Source organism: Aureobasidium pullulans (genome assembly GCF_000721785.1).
Source record: "Aureobasidium pullulans EXF-150 unplaced genomic scaffold scaffold_1, whole genome shotgun sequence".
Classification (NCBI taxonomy): Eukaryota; Fungi; Ascomycota; class Dothideomycetes; order Dothideales; family Saccotheciaceae; genus Aureobasidium; species Aureobasidium pullulans.
Window position 1 is genome coordinate 2,171,514 of NW_021941021.1, and position 13,144 is coordinate 2,184,657.

Below are 13,144 nucleotides of genomic sequence, written 5' to 3' on the forward strand. Positions count from 1 at the left end.
TGAACCGATAGTCTGTTTCTCAGAGCATCAATTATGGCTCGAAAGGGTAAGAAGGAGACACGCCCCTCGTGTACGGAGCGCGATGGAGCACGGACCGGGCGGACCCTGAAAAGTGTCATTGCCCGCTTTGTTTACGGACAGTGTTTGCTTTTCAGGCCACTGCTGTTGTCACATGGACTCGACAAGTCAAAGTCGACGCAACAAACACACACCATTCCGACCCTTGAACACTCTGTCATCCACGTACACGCCACACTCGATCATCGACAACCATAGCATCGGCGACACCAGCTCTCTATTTGATAGCACGGATGGCAGCTTGGAAATAGACATCAACTACTTTCCTACGACAACAGCAAACAACACAATGGCGCGCGAACGTCGCCCTTCAGTAGAGCGCCCTGCTCAGCCTGCTCAACCTTCACAGGCCCGACCGCCTCACAATGTCTCAACACACCAAGTCCAGCCATCTCAAGCTGCGCCTCCTCCGACCACGGCTGCCACGAAGCTCTCAACACAGCCAGAGTTTGGCAGAGCCAGTCCTCTGCGTAACCCGCTGAGAGATCCGTATGCTAACGTCTTCAACACAAACCAACGCAGACCTGAACACCACCGTCCCATCCCACAACCCACCTTCCATCAATCCTCAACTTCAGGCCCTGCCAATGGAGGTCAGGCTAAGATATCTAACTTCTATCTGCCTGGTCACAAACCCCAGCCTCCACCGCAGTCTCGTCCTGCACAGCTTGGTAACCCTCTCTACGGTAATGCCGCAAACTCGGCTGCCATCCGCGTACCTTCGAACCCGAAGCTGAGAGACATTCCTCCAGCACCTAGGCCCGTCTTTTCCTCGTCCGTCGCCCCCACCAACGGCTACAGGCCCTACAACCCTGTACCTGCGCCGGCACCCAGACCGAAGCCCGTCGACCTGACCAACGACGATGACGACGATGATGCCTTCGACCCCGACGCCGCTCTAAGAGAAGATCGCTTCGGCGGCGCCGACCCCTATGCCTACGTCGACCCTAGCCAGACAAGCCACAACATCAAGGCCCTTCTCGAGGGTGCCTTTGACGATGATGGCGACAAGCCTAAGATGCGTCTGCGCAAGAGAGCCGCCAAAAAGCAGCAGCAAAAGGTCAAGGAAGAGAAGAAAATTTCTTCGCTCGAGGAAAAGCTTAAGAAGCTCGAAATCGATGCTGTAAAGGACGAGCCCAAAGAGGAGGAGACCGACACCAAGGAAGAAGAAGACGAGGACGAGGAAGATGGCACGGTTGAAGGTCTCACCGTCAAGCTTCTGCCTCATCAGGTCGAGGGTGTCTCCTGGATGATCGACAAGGAAATCGGAGAGCGCAAGAAGAACGGTGTTCTGCCCAAGGGCGGTATCCTGGCCGACGACATGGGTCTCGGAAAGACTGTTCAGTCCGTCAGCTTGATTCTTCTCAATCCTCGCCCGGAGCTTGATGCTAAGCCTCCACCGGAAAACCCCAAGCGCAAGATGCCTGGCAAGGAGGTGGGTAAGGGTACGCTTGTCGTTGCACCTCTTGCCCTCATCCGCCAATGGGAGAGCGAGATCAAGACCAAGGTCGAGAAGAGTCACGCATTGCGCGTCTTGGTACATCACGGTCCGTCCAGAACCAAGTTTGCTGCCGAGCTGAAAAAGTACGACATCGTCATCACAACCTACCAAATCCTCGCCTCTGAATTTGCTGGCTCTTCTGATCACCCGGACGGCGCAAAGGTCGGTTGCTATGGTGTACACTGGTACCGTGTTATTCTCGATGAGGCCCACTCGATCAAGAACCGCAACGCCAAGTCGACGCAAGCTACCTATGGCTTGAGAAGCTGGTACAGGTGGTGTCTCACTGGTACTCCTATGCAGAACAACCTTGATGAGCTGCAGAGTCTAATCTGCTTCTTGCAAATCAAACCATACAACAACCTTGCGACCTGGAAGGAACAAATCACAATCCCCATGAAGAACGGCAAGGGAAACTATGCTATCAAGCGTATTCAGTACTTCCTTAAGGGCTTTATGAAACGCCGAACAAAGGACATTCTCAAGGAGGACGGTGCTCTCAGCTTTGGCGGCAAATCAAAGAATGGCGAGAACAAGAGCACTGGATTGAAGATCGTGGAGCGCAGAGTCGAAACTATTATTTGCGAACTCGATCCTAAGGAGCGCGACTTCTACGACCAGCTCCAGGAGAGAGCCCAAAAGCGTCTTGACGATATGATGGGCGGTGAGAAGACCGACTACATTGGAGCCCTTGTTTTGCTCCTACGACTTCGCCAAGCCTGCAACCACCCAAAGCTTGTCTCCGGTTCTATGGGCAAAGACAAGGATGCATTGTCTACAGGACAGCCCAACCCAACCCAGACTCCGCGCAAAGCCTCAGCTGCTAGCAGTCAAGACAACGATATTGACGCTCTTGCTGACATGTTCGGTGGCATGGGTGTTCAGGTCAAAGACTGCGATATCTGCAGCGTAAGGCTCCTTCCTGCAGAGGTCAAGGCTGGCGCTGTTCGCTGCAATGAGTGCGAGGATATTGCCAAAGCCACACCGAAAAAGCTCGGCAAGAAGGTGAAGAAGGAAAAGAAGCACAAGCCTAAGCCTGAGCCAAAGGCTGCTCCTGCTGCTTCTCGAAGAAGGAATCGCAAGATCATCGTCGATAGTGACGACGAAGACGATGAAGGAGAAGGCGAATGGCTTGTCGACGCCTCTCAACAGAACACACCAAGCTATCGCAGAGCTGGCGGTACAGATGACGAAGATGCAGAAGGAGGTGGTGAGACTTTGGGTTCAATTGACTCTGTCTCCGGTGATGAGGATGGAGATTCACCATCCGAGTCTGAAGCCGAATCCGAGGAAGAGGAAGGTGACATCTCCTATTCTGGTCCGACGGGTGTCGAAGCTGCTTCCACAAAGATCCGTCGTCTGCTACGCATTCTACATGCTGAGACTCCTGAGCACAAGACAATCGTCTTCTCACAGTTCACCAGCATGCTCGATCTAATCGAACCGCATTTGAAGAAGTCTGCAATCCGCTACGTTCGCTATGATGGTGGCATGCGTAATGATGCTCGTGAAGCCTCACTCAACTCTCTCCGCAACGATCCCAAGACTCGTGTCTTGCTTTGCTCCCTCAAATGTGGTTCTCTTGGCTTGAATCTGACAGCTGCTTCGCGTGTGGTTCTGATCGAGCCTTTCTGGAACCCCTTCGTTGAGGAACAAGCTATCGATCGTGTGCATCGTCTCAATCAGACAGTCGATGTCCACGTCTACAAGTTGACTGTGGGTAACACTGTTGAGGAGCGCATTATAGAGTTGCAGGAGAAGAAGCGTGAGCTGGCTAAGGCAGCCATTGAAGGTGGAAAGGCTGTTGCTAAGCTCACCATGAAGGATATCATGAGTCTGTTCGGCCACAATCCCGGCGCCGTCGGCGGGCGCGAGAGCATCGGTAGTACCGATGACAACAAGCCTTGGAACAGAAGCACCAAGGTGTTGGCCCCAGAACCTACAAGATCTGGTGCCTCTTCCTCTACTGCTAGGCGTTCGGGCTCGAGCGCCTTGAAATCGTCTCCCAGAGATTCTCCTCCAGCACGCAACGACCGTCGTGGTGGATATGAGAAGGACAACAGAAGGATCAGAAACGAGGATCCTGTTTATGGACGCCGCTGATGGTTGTGATGTGACCACTTTTCGTATTTCTCTTCTTCCCGCTTGAATTGTTTAGGAGTTCATGGTCTTTGGTTTTCGGTTTTTGGGCAAGAAAAGGACGTTGATGACTTTGGGTCCCAATGATGATGAAACTTCTCTTCTCCTGTTACAATCCCTGTCTAGCTCTACAATTCGACCACAATGGTACATGAATCACTTTGTTCTTCTGATCTTGTAAAACTGCAATCTGGCGTTGAGCTGTCATGGTTGCTCCTGCATCTTGATGCCCTGTCCATCGTCGCAGCCACCTCGGCGCCTGCCATCTCGACCTGGGCGCTTCGCGCGGCCTGCCACATCATGCAAACCGACATGAAATAACGTTCAAGGCAAGCCCTTATTCTCTAAGTATGTACTCTCTCTTATGGACCCGCTTGAACGTTTCAAAGTCCAATGTTACCATGCAGGTGTTCCGCTCAACAATGATCGAGTAGCCGCCGGCAAGGCGCGTCAGACCAAAATGCATTTACATCCACTCAGCGCCCGTATCGCTTTCTTCTATTCTTGAGTTCATTTTGTCGTTGCCCAGGTGAAAAGAGTATGCTTGTGTTGGTTGAATAATAGGATTATACAGCTATGAGAAGACGGCGTGCTCTATATTCTTCGTCTTCGGATCAACCGTGGTATCAGAACTCGTCTGATGCACAGCGAGCGGCCAATTCGGGGCCAACAGCGGTATGCTTCTTGATATCTTATGCCAATAATTCCCTGCTGACCTGAATAGAACCTCGTGGCTTCTGATAGCAGTGGCACTGGACAGCGATATACGACCATCTACCTTACTCGAACGCAATACACCACCTTCGTGTACTCAAATTCGCATTCGAGCCAATCCTCCAAATCAGCCATATCGAGCTCCTCTTCGAGCAGAAGCTTTTCGCGTGCCACATCAACATCTTCTTGGTCATCGGCATTTACGTATCAACCCACAACCTTCTCTACCACGACCACAGCCAGGGTAACAACACACTCGACTACAACTGTCAAGACGATCGTATACGTGACAAGCACACGTACTGTTCCAGCAGACGTAGACTCTCCAGTATCCACGAGTACTAAACAAGACATAACATCGACGACATCGAAGACTCATTCATCTGCAGCGACTTCTTCTATTGGAGCTGTCGCTGGCGGTGGAGGACATGGCTCCCTCCTAGTGAGCCCAAAAGGGAGTTCAAAGCATTCAGCAGCGATAGCAGGAGGTATGACTGGTAGCCTCGCAGGCATGGCATTGATAGGCCTCCTTTTCTTGTTCCTATTCCGAAGAAGGAAGCGACGACCGCCGTACAACGAAAAGCATGAAGCCGCTGCCGAGCCTAGGATGTCCTCATCATCCCAAGCTTTGCCATCCGCCATTGCAGCAGCAGGAGCACCTCGACATTCCGATAGAAGCATCGTGCCTCAACGATCTCCATCCGGACGCCCACCTATCATCGACCATAACCTCATCCACATGGATCTCAATCACTGGGACCGCCCATTCGCCCACGAAGACCCTCACCCACGCGATGATAGCTCACCCCTTCGCCTCATGAACCCAGATCCCACGCCAACTCCCCCAATCATCCTCACCGCATCCTCTTCCGTCTCGCCAGAAAACAACCCCCACAGATTCCTCCAACGCCAACGCTCAGCACTAGCAGCAGCATTACTCTCCGTAAAACGCTCCTTCTCAAGTCAAGATGTTGTGCCCAGACACGCGAGCGAAGAATCACATACGCATACCTCTGCACATCCATCAGCTCACCCATCACCCCTACATATCCAAGATAAAAGCAATAAACTCACCATGCCATCTGAAGTCATCCTTGCCGGTGCTTCTGCTACAGAGTCGAGACCGATGTCTTCGCAATCGGCTATGAGTAATAACACGATCATTCGGCATCACGCTCCAGACGATCCTTTTGTCAGTTCTCCTGACATTGTCTCGCCACTACCGGGGTGCTTGCAAGCAGGTCACAACAATGGGGTAGCTCGTCGCGATTTTCTGGCACCTCCACCTTTACGCACAAGAGTGCCAGTGCCTTATACACCAACACAACATGGTGCGGTAAGCCCACTTACGAGAAGCAACAGTGATTGCAGTACTAGATTCGAAAGTCTGTCTTCAGCTACGAGGAGCGAGGTTTCCAGTGTCAGTGTGAGAAGTGGGCCGTTTGATTTGGCTAGTGCTAGTGTGGTTGATGGGGATGTTGGAAGAGAAGGGGAAAGAGTGATTTTGCAGAGGAATGGAGCAGAGAGGGTGGTACTACCAAGAGACGGGGCAGATAGAGTGATAATGCAGAGGGGACAAAGGGAACAGACGCCTAATTGGGAGGTTCATGTGTATCCTGGGACTTGAGGGTTGCGATGAGCTATAGTGTTTATTTGTTGCTCTGTGAGCAGAGACGTATGTACTGTTGATACCGGCTGGCTCGGTGATTATCAGCAAAGGAACCAGTATCTGAGTGATGGGATTGTGCTGTGCAGCTCGTTGTTCATATGAAGCTGGGCTTTCTGCCCAGAGGTGATTCGGAACAGAGCGTTCAACTAGTATGGCGGCATCGCCCTTTCCATTGTGTTCTCGCCGGACCAAGGCTTTCAAAGGATAGTGATAAATATGTTGCTGTGTTGATCAAGCAGCGAATGCTGATAGTGTCGAATGATGCAGTTGCGACGTTGAAAACCACGTCCTCTTAACGACTTCCGACGTGCGATAGGCGTGCCACATTCACAGGCCTCGGTCGACTCTCAATTATCGCGCAGTTCCAGTCACCAACTGGTTTGCGTCGTGATTCCTCTCAATCCTCATCCAAAAACACAATCCCCTGCTCCTCCACCGCAGGACCAACCTCAGCCTCTCCATTCAGCCCGTTTCTCTGAACAGCCACATTAGGCTTAAATTTCTCCTTCTTCTGCACCACATCTCCCTTGCTCTCACCCTCTCCCCCCTCCTCCTTGTTCTTCCCAGCCTTCCCCTTCTCCTTCCTCAACCTAGCTTTCTCCCTCTTAACCCTATTCTTCTCCGTCTTTTCCCTATCCCTTTCCTCTTGCTCTTTCTTCCTCATCTCAAACTCCCCATCCCTCTCCTCCTTTTCCTTTTCCTCATCCATGGCTCTCAATCTTTCATATTCTCTCCTCCTACTCGCTTTGTACACGTGAAATTCTCCACTACCTGCTCCAGCGCTGGAGCCTTGCACATTGGCGACTATCTCTGGTGGTAATGAGGAAGAAGAGGTTTTTGAGGAAGTGCTGGAGGTTATGGCTTTTTCGGGAAAGGCGAAGAGGTGTTCGAGGTGTGCGGATTGTTTGCTTCGGGGTGAGAGGGCGCGTTTTTTTGTTGCTTGGCCGCTGCGGGGGTCGCGGTGCGTGGGGATGGATTCGGGTATGTTTTCTGACATTGTGGGTGTTTGCGTTGTGGTGAGAGAGAGGCTGAGATGGATTTGCGCAAGAGCCTGCGGTGGTTGAGTTGTGATGTTGAAGTGTTGATGGAGGAAGGAAGAAAGCCGAGGGTTGTGACGTCGATGGATTTTTGAAACACCGACGCGACCCTGTCGCTTGGCTGCCGAGCCTCACTTGACTCTGGTTTTCCACCTTGATGTTCTGCCGAGGGAGCCTTGAATGACATTGTCTACAATGATGGAGTGATCAGCATTTACTCTGCGTACACGTGGAAAGTTGTAAGATAATATAGAAGAAGTGCATTGCTCAGCATAGTTTAAGCCGGCTAACCTCCAGAAAAGCGCCTCAGGCTACCTACCTGCCTTTGTTGTGTGTGAGAAGACCCCCCTTATACCACACCGATTCATCCCATCATTGTTGACCAATTCGCCTTCCTCCATGCATGCATAACGCCAATCCCCAGCCTTCCCAAAATACCGATATATGAAATTACGCAAAGAAAAGGATGAAAGGAATGGCATGAGCTTCTCCGAGCCCTTTACTCAACACCTGCTTCGCCTACGCAATCCCCAATCCTGATCCTGTAGTTCCCGTGCAAGCTTAACACTCTGCTCCTCTTCTTCCTCAACTATACTCTTCTCTCTGATGACGGGCTCGGATTTCTTGGATTTTGCTGTAGCCGGTGTTGCTGAGAGACTATCTCGCTGATGTTTCTTGCTTCCAGGAGTTTTGAGCTCCGTAGTTTCGGTGATTTGCGTCGGTACGGGTGTCTTGCTAAGAGACCTTTGCATGCGGATCATTGGCTTTTCTGTGCTGCCACTAAACGAGTGACGCGGGATTCGAGGTGTCTGGGATTTCGTCAATGGTGGTGCCGGTGGTTGGTAGAGTGGTATGCTGGCCAGACCTGTGATGGGGGCTACGGAAAATGAAGGTGCTGTCTTTTCTGGCGAAGAAACTGCCTCTTCCACATGGGCCATAGAGGCACCATTTAGGGCAGTAGCCTCTGGGAGGTGTTGAACAGAAACATCCTGGCTTGTGGCGTTGACTTGACCTGCAGCGAACTCCGGCTCCAGCTTCAGCGCTTCTGACATTGCTCCGGCAACGTTTTGTGAGTGCGATCCTAGTAAGTTAGCGCTGTAAGGCTGCACGGGGCCGCCAGAGGATATCGGTCGGTGGTCGTGGCTGATCTCGGCAGGCTGATTAGCAAGATCGAGACCAATGCCATTGTGGAAGCTTGGGCGAGCTTTAGCCAACAAGGGCGATGTCTCTTCTCGATTTCCAATGCTTTGACTCGACGCTGAGTTCTGTTGTTGCAGTGCGGGGTGGAGCGCACTATCCCCATTCGATTGGGGCACGGTATAATCTCCGTCGTTGACATATCTAGAGTCAAGGACCTCGTTTGCCAGTTGCTCCAATGACTGTGCATTGTAAGATCCGTTCAGGTCCGATTGTTGATGGTATGGGCCGCCGTGAAGAACTACATTGCCACCGTTCGAGGTCGGATCGGGATACATGTACGAAGCATGTTGCCAGTGGGGAATGTTGGCTTCCGGAGCATAAGGGTATTGTTTGTACTGTTGAGGTGACACCATGTTTTGTTGGTAGCTGGGTTCCATTGAGAATGGCATCACAGGAGCAGCTTGCGAAGTTTTGGCTTGCTTCGATTTCTTGATGGGGCTTTCCATGTCTCCGCTCGTCCTTCTCTTTTTCGAGACGACTGAACCACGAGGAACCGGTGTTTGTTCAGCCTTGATGGGATCAATTTTGCCATTTTCATCGTGAATGCATCGGCGCTGTATACATGTTAGTGACTCGTTTAAGAACAAAAAGAAGTTACAAACCTTGCTTTTGCGACAATCAAGACACGCCTTGCTTCTTCCGCGCTTGCTGTTTGGGTCCGCGAGCAATGCGTTTCCAGGAATCACAGCAGGACCATTTCCATCTGTCGATGTCATCTGCGCCATGGGAGCAATACCAGCTATGTGGTTGGCCTGTCCGTTCTGCATGCTCTGCATACCTTGCATACCTTGCATACTTTGCATACTTTGCAAGTTCTGGTCGATGGCCTGAACTGACTGTCCAAAGGCTGTGGTCTGTATGGTTTGTTCAGGCAGCTTGACAGGGCTCACGGTATTAGCGGCAAAGAAATCACGAGAGTCTCTTCTCTGCAGATCGTAGGGCATAGCATCCGCGGTTCCATCGAGAGACGGTGTCGACTGGAACATCATGACGGGTTGACCAAAAGATGTGCTTGTGGTGACAACATCCTTGTGCTTGCACTTGATACGACGCTTCCTGCATGCGTCGCAGGCGACCCTCTTAGGGCCAAGTACTGACGTTTTCGGCGTGCTTGTGTGTTGACCGCCAGGGCCAGGGGTGGTCTGAGTCTGGGAAGCCGACATAGGAGGCATAGACGGTCTGGGAGATGTAGCAGTCGCAGAATCAACGTCTCTGGAAGCATGTCGTCGAGTCATCTGCCTCTCAGGAGCAGCTTTGAAGGCCTCGAATGCCTCTTGTCTTTGCATAGCCTTCAATGCTCGAGCACTGAGCTTCTTCGGAGCAGCACTCTCCTTGTCGGGGAGGTCGGCATCAGGATGTGCCCAGGCTGGTGGGTCTTCGTTGCCACGTTTCCATGCTACCCAAAGAGCAAAAGTCCTGGCCAACTCAAGAGGTTCGCCGCGAGATTTAGGTATGGATCTCATGACCTTTTTTCTTGTATCCTCTGTCACGCCTTCAATCCGGCCTAGTGAAATCATCACAGTACGGAAGATGAAGTTGATCAAGTCGGGTAATCCGTCGAGCTCGGCCTGGGAGTAGTAGCGGCAGTTGTAGTAAGCACTGCCTGGAGCAACACTCGAGCCTTTCCCGTGCTGGCCGAACTCTTCCCAGACGGGTCGCTCACGCACAAATCTTGCGCCATTGTAGAAGATCTGGGCCACGTCGGCAGGCAAAGGATCGGTCTCGAGGTATTTGATAACTGTGTACCACATAACCTTTTGGAAGTGTGGATATCTGAACTTTTGTGGTGTCTTGATCGCCTTCTCGATATCGACAATGCGGAACTGAGTCGAGTAGTGCATGCGAGTCAAGAAATTGCCTCCAATCACTAAGCTGTTTTCCGGCGTCCAGACAGCGTGGATCCAGCCGGAAGGAATCAACATAGTATCTCCCGCGGACAAGTCGACTCTGTAACACTCCTTTGTCGCTTCCGGAAGCCAAGTGAAGTTTTGCTCATGTGAGTTGTTCCAGTCCTCGTATTTCTTGAGGTGGCTTGGCTTTGGCGGAATGAAGAAGAAAGTCTTCTTGCCGCGCAAGATGTGATAGTAGACCGACGAACCGCCAAAATCGATGTGGAAATCGGTAAAGCTGTCGGCAACAGACATCAAGCAGTAGAATTGTACCTTTGGATAGTTGCCTTTGAATGTTTCTTCATCGGGCCAGACCGAGTCCTGGAGGTCAATGTCTCTCACCACTTTCGGTCTCCTTAGCAGTCTTCCAAGCTTGGTTTCAGACACCTCGAGACTGATGACGTTGCGAACAGCCTTTTCTCCATCTGCCTCATAGTAATCCGCCCATTTTGACAGATTCCATTTGCCTTCCGTTCCCTGGGTCTTGACATCAATTACCTCTAGAGGCTCGTGTGGGCCAACAAGCTCAGCAACATGCCTGACAGTCAAATCCCGAGGCACAACCATATCCAGACGGTCTTGGCCGTCATCGCGTACAGTCTCGTACTCAAAGTCTTGGAGTAGAACCTCCTCTTCCTCTGCGTTGCCGAAAGCGAATGCCGTTGTGTCATCAGCGTCGTGGGATGGGGCCGTACGCTGGCGAGGAAGCTTGGGGTTGAACTCGGCTGGGATGACAACAGGCTCAGAGAAAGAAGAGCATGTCTCGAAGAACTCGCGAGTGACAAGCTCAGGACGCATTCGAGGAAACATTTCCTGGTCAAATGTGAAAGAGCCATCTTTGATCGGTTGAATGTAGTGATGTTCTGGGTTGTCATCAGAAGTTTTGAGGATGCCTTGGTTCAAACCAGCATAATCAACGGCTGCGTGGGCACGACTCGACTTGCGTACAAATGTGGTTGCTCCGTGTTTGGGCTCGCAGGCTTTGCAGAAGAACTTACTGACATCCCTGACATCGCGTTCGTTCTTGAAGCCAGCACAATCGAAGTGGAACCACAATTGGCAGCCGTTGCAGCTAATCCACTGGTCTAGCTCACCATGGTTGGATTCCCGAGTCTGAGCACAGCTAGCGCATACAGTCTCTTGAACATCTTTTGATGGCTTGCGTGTCGACGGTGCTGGTTTTAGGTTGGGCTGTAAGATTTCGAAGCGCAAGTTTGGGGGAACTGTCGCAGCTCGCGAGTCTTCGGAACGAGATTGGAGTTGCTCCGAGAATAAGTGCGACAGGTCCGAATCAGATTTGCGCCTAGCCCTCTTTTCCTCAGCACTCGAATCACTGCTATCGGCGACCGATTTCGCGGTCGAAGCACGCGATCGACGTGCTGATGAGCGTGGCTTGGTGGTTGTAGAGTTCTTGTTCCGCGGGCCACGAGGTTTACCCTTGGGCCATCCCCGACGCGGTCTCACGGCTGGCGCATCCGAAGGCTGTTGCAGCTCTACCGAAGCAGTAAGTGGCTCAACGGCGGCTTGTGTTGAAGATGTAGTTGGTGCAATCACTGCAGTGCTCTGCTCGAGTTGACTGCGCTCCTCCTCCGGCGGGGTGTGTGTTTGCTGGGGCGCGCGTTCCCTCGGCGACTCGGAAACCACCGCTACAGTCGCTGAGGCATTCTCTGTGCTTTGGCTGACCTCCTTGTCTGTGTCCATGCTCTTTTCGTCTTCATTTGTGCCTTGAGGTGATGGCAAGGATGCTGAGGCATTTTCGGAGGCCACGGACGGGGCAGGTATGGGATCGGGGACGAAGACGGGAGCAACATATGGCGTCACTGGTGTGAAAGGATATGCTTGAGGTGGAGGCGCCTGAGGGGCGGTGTAGAAATTGGTGGTGGTGGGGTGTGCTGAAGTGCCCAGAGGGACATGGCGAATAGGCGGCTCCGGTAATGGGGGTTGAGAAGTGACTCGGCCAGCAAAGTTCAAGAGCAGCTCGGCATCCTCGAGTGAGGTGACTATGGCCGTGTTTGTGGATTGACGACGTTGGCGGTCGGTATTGGGGGCCAAAGGATTCACCCTAGGCCGAGAGAAGTGATGGCTGGACGAGGGTCGAGCTGAGAAAGCGTAGGCTTGTGGGCCAGGACCAGCATCTGAGCGAGCGCGCTTGGTACCGCGAACAGGCTCGGGGGTAACAAAGTTGTCGGGAGCGTGTTGTACAAGCGGTTGGGCCGGAGGGAGTTGGGGACTTGTTGAGAGGGCAGCATCAGCAAGAACCTCGATGGTTGAAGGCGAGCGCTGATGTCCGCGAGACTTCTCTGGTTGTTGCGACGCGGTCGGCGGAGGCTTCGGGGCCCAAAGGCTAGATTGAACTGAGGCGGGATAGTTCAAGGTGGGCTCGATGGGTCGCGGAGGAGAGAGCGGCTCCCATTGCGGTGATTCGGGAGAAGCAGGACGCGCATTTGGGTCGATAGAGAGCGGGGAGCGCTTAAAGGCGCTCTTGAAGGAGGCCATGTTGTCGTTGCGACAGACGAGATGGGTCGAGTCTTGGTAGTCGAGTTATGGTATTGACGCGACTGACGCCGCAGCTGATACAGTGGGGTGCACTAGAGCGCGGCTGTTATTGATTTCATTTGGATAGAGCACAATTGTTCGAGATGGTTCGCAGTCGAGCTATGCGACTCGGTTCGTGCGATGACTGATGGTCTGTCGCGGTGCTGAAGACGGCGGTGGTTTGACGGTAGACGCGGGGTTCTTGGTTGGCCCGCGATCGAACTCGGGGTCCTGCGCAACCTTTCCCTGCGTAGATTGGACGGGCTGCTTTATTCCGAGCTATCAATTCGGTCGGAGACGGCAGTCACCAAGCACAAAGAAGACGTTACTTGGTCGGTCGCTCTTTCATTCCATACAGCATTCGTCCTTGTCCTCGCTCACT

At 52.5% G+C, this 13,144-nt stretch overlaps 4 protein-coding genes across 4 annotated transcripts; 2 read left to right on the forward strand and 2 right to left on the reverse strand.

Annotated features, from left to right (window-relative positions):
- Positions 1-171: 171 nt before the first annotated feature.
- On the forward strand, positions 172-3,890 carry M438DRAFT_341648 (uncharacterized protein; the record flags this gene model as incomplete). The annotated part of the gene is made up of 2 exons (XM_029904550.1): positions 172-749; positions 831-3,890. Coding segments are annotated over 2 exons (3,430 nt in total), but the record flags the coding sequence as incomplete, so codon positions are not given.
- A 142-nt stretch (positions 3,891-4,032) lies between these two features.
- M438DRAFT_17160 (uncharacterized protein) lies at positions 4,033-6,279 on the forward strand. The gene is made up of 3 exons (XM_029899127.1): positions 4,033-4,066; positions 4,126-4,393; positions 4,443-6,279. The coding sequence occupies exons 2-3, from the start codon at positions 4,295-4,297 to the stop codon at positions 6,057-6,059; spliced, it is 1,716 nt and encodes a 571-aa protein (XP_029766120.1). The 5' UTR covers positions 4,033-4,066; positions 4,126-4,294; the 3' UTR covers positions 6,060-6,279.
- Positions 6,279-7,354, reverse strand: M438DRAFT_17109 (uncharacterized protein). Its single transcript, XM_029899123.1, has one exon. It carries the CDS (start codon positions 7,096-7,098, stop codon positions 6,499-6,501), a length of 600 nt encoding a protein of 199 aa, XP_029766121.1. The 5' UTR covers positions 7,099-7,354; the 3' UTR covers positions 6,279-6,498.
- A 478-nt stretch (positions 7,355-7,832) lies between these two features.
- Positions 7,833-13,042, reverse strand: M438DRAFT_341650 (uncharacterized protein). The gene is made up of 3 exons (XM_029904551.1): positions 8,941-13,042; positions 8,004-8,892; positions 7,833-7,947 (listed from the first exon to the last, which is right to left on the reverse strand). Exons 1-3 carry the CDS (start codon positions 12,721-12,723, stop codon positions 7,919-7,921), a joined length of 4,701 nt encoding a protein of 1,566 aa, XP_029766122.1. The 5' UTR covers positions 12,724-13,042; the 3' UTR covers positions 7,833-7,918.
- Positions 13,043-13,144: the final 102 nt, after the last annotated feature.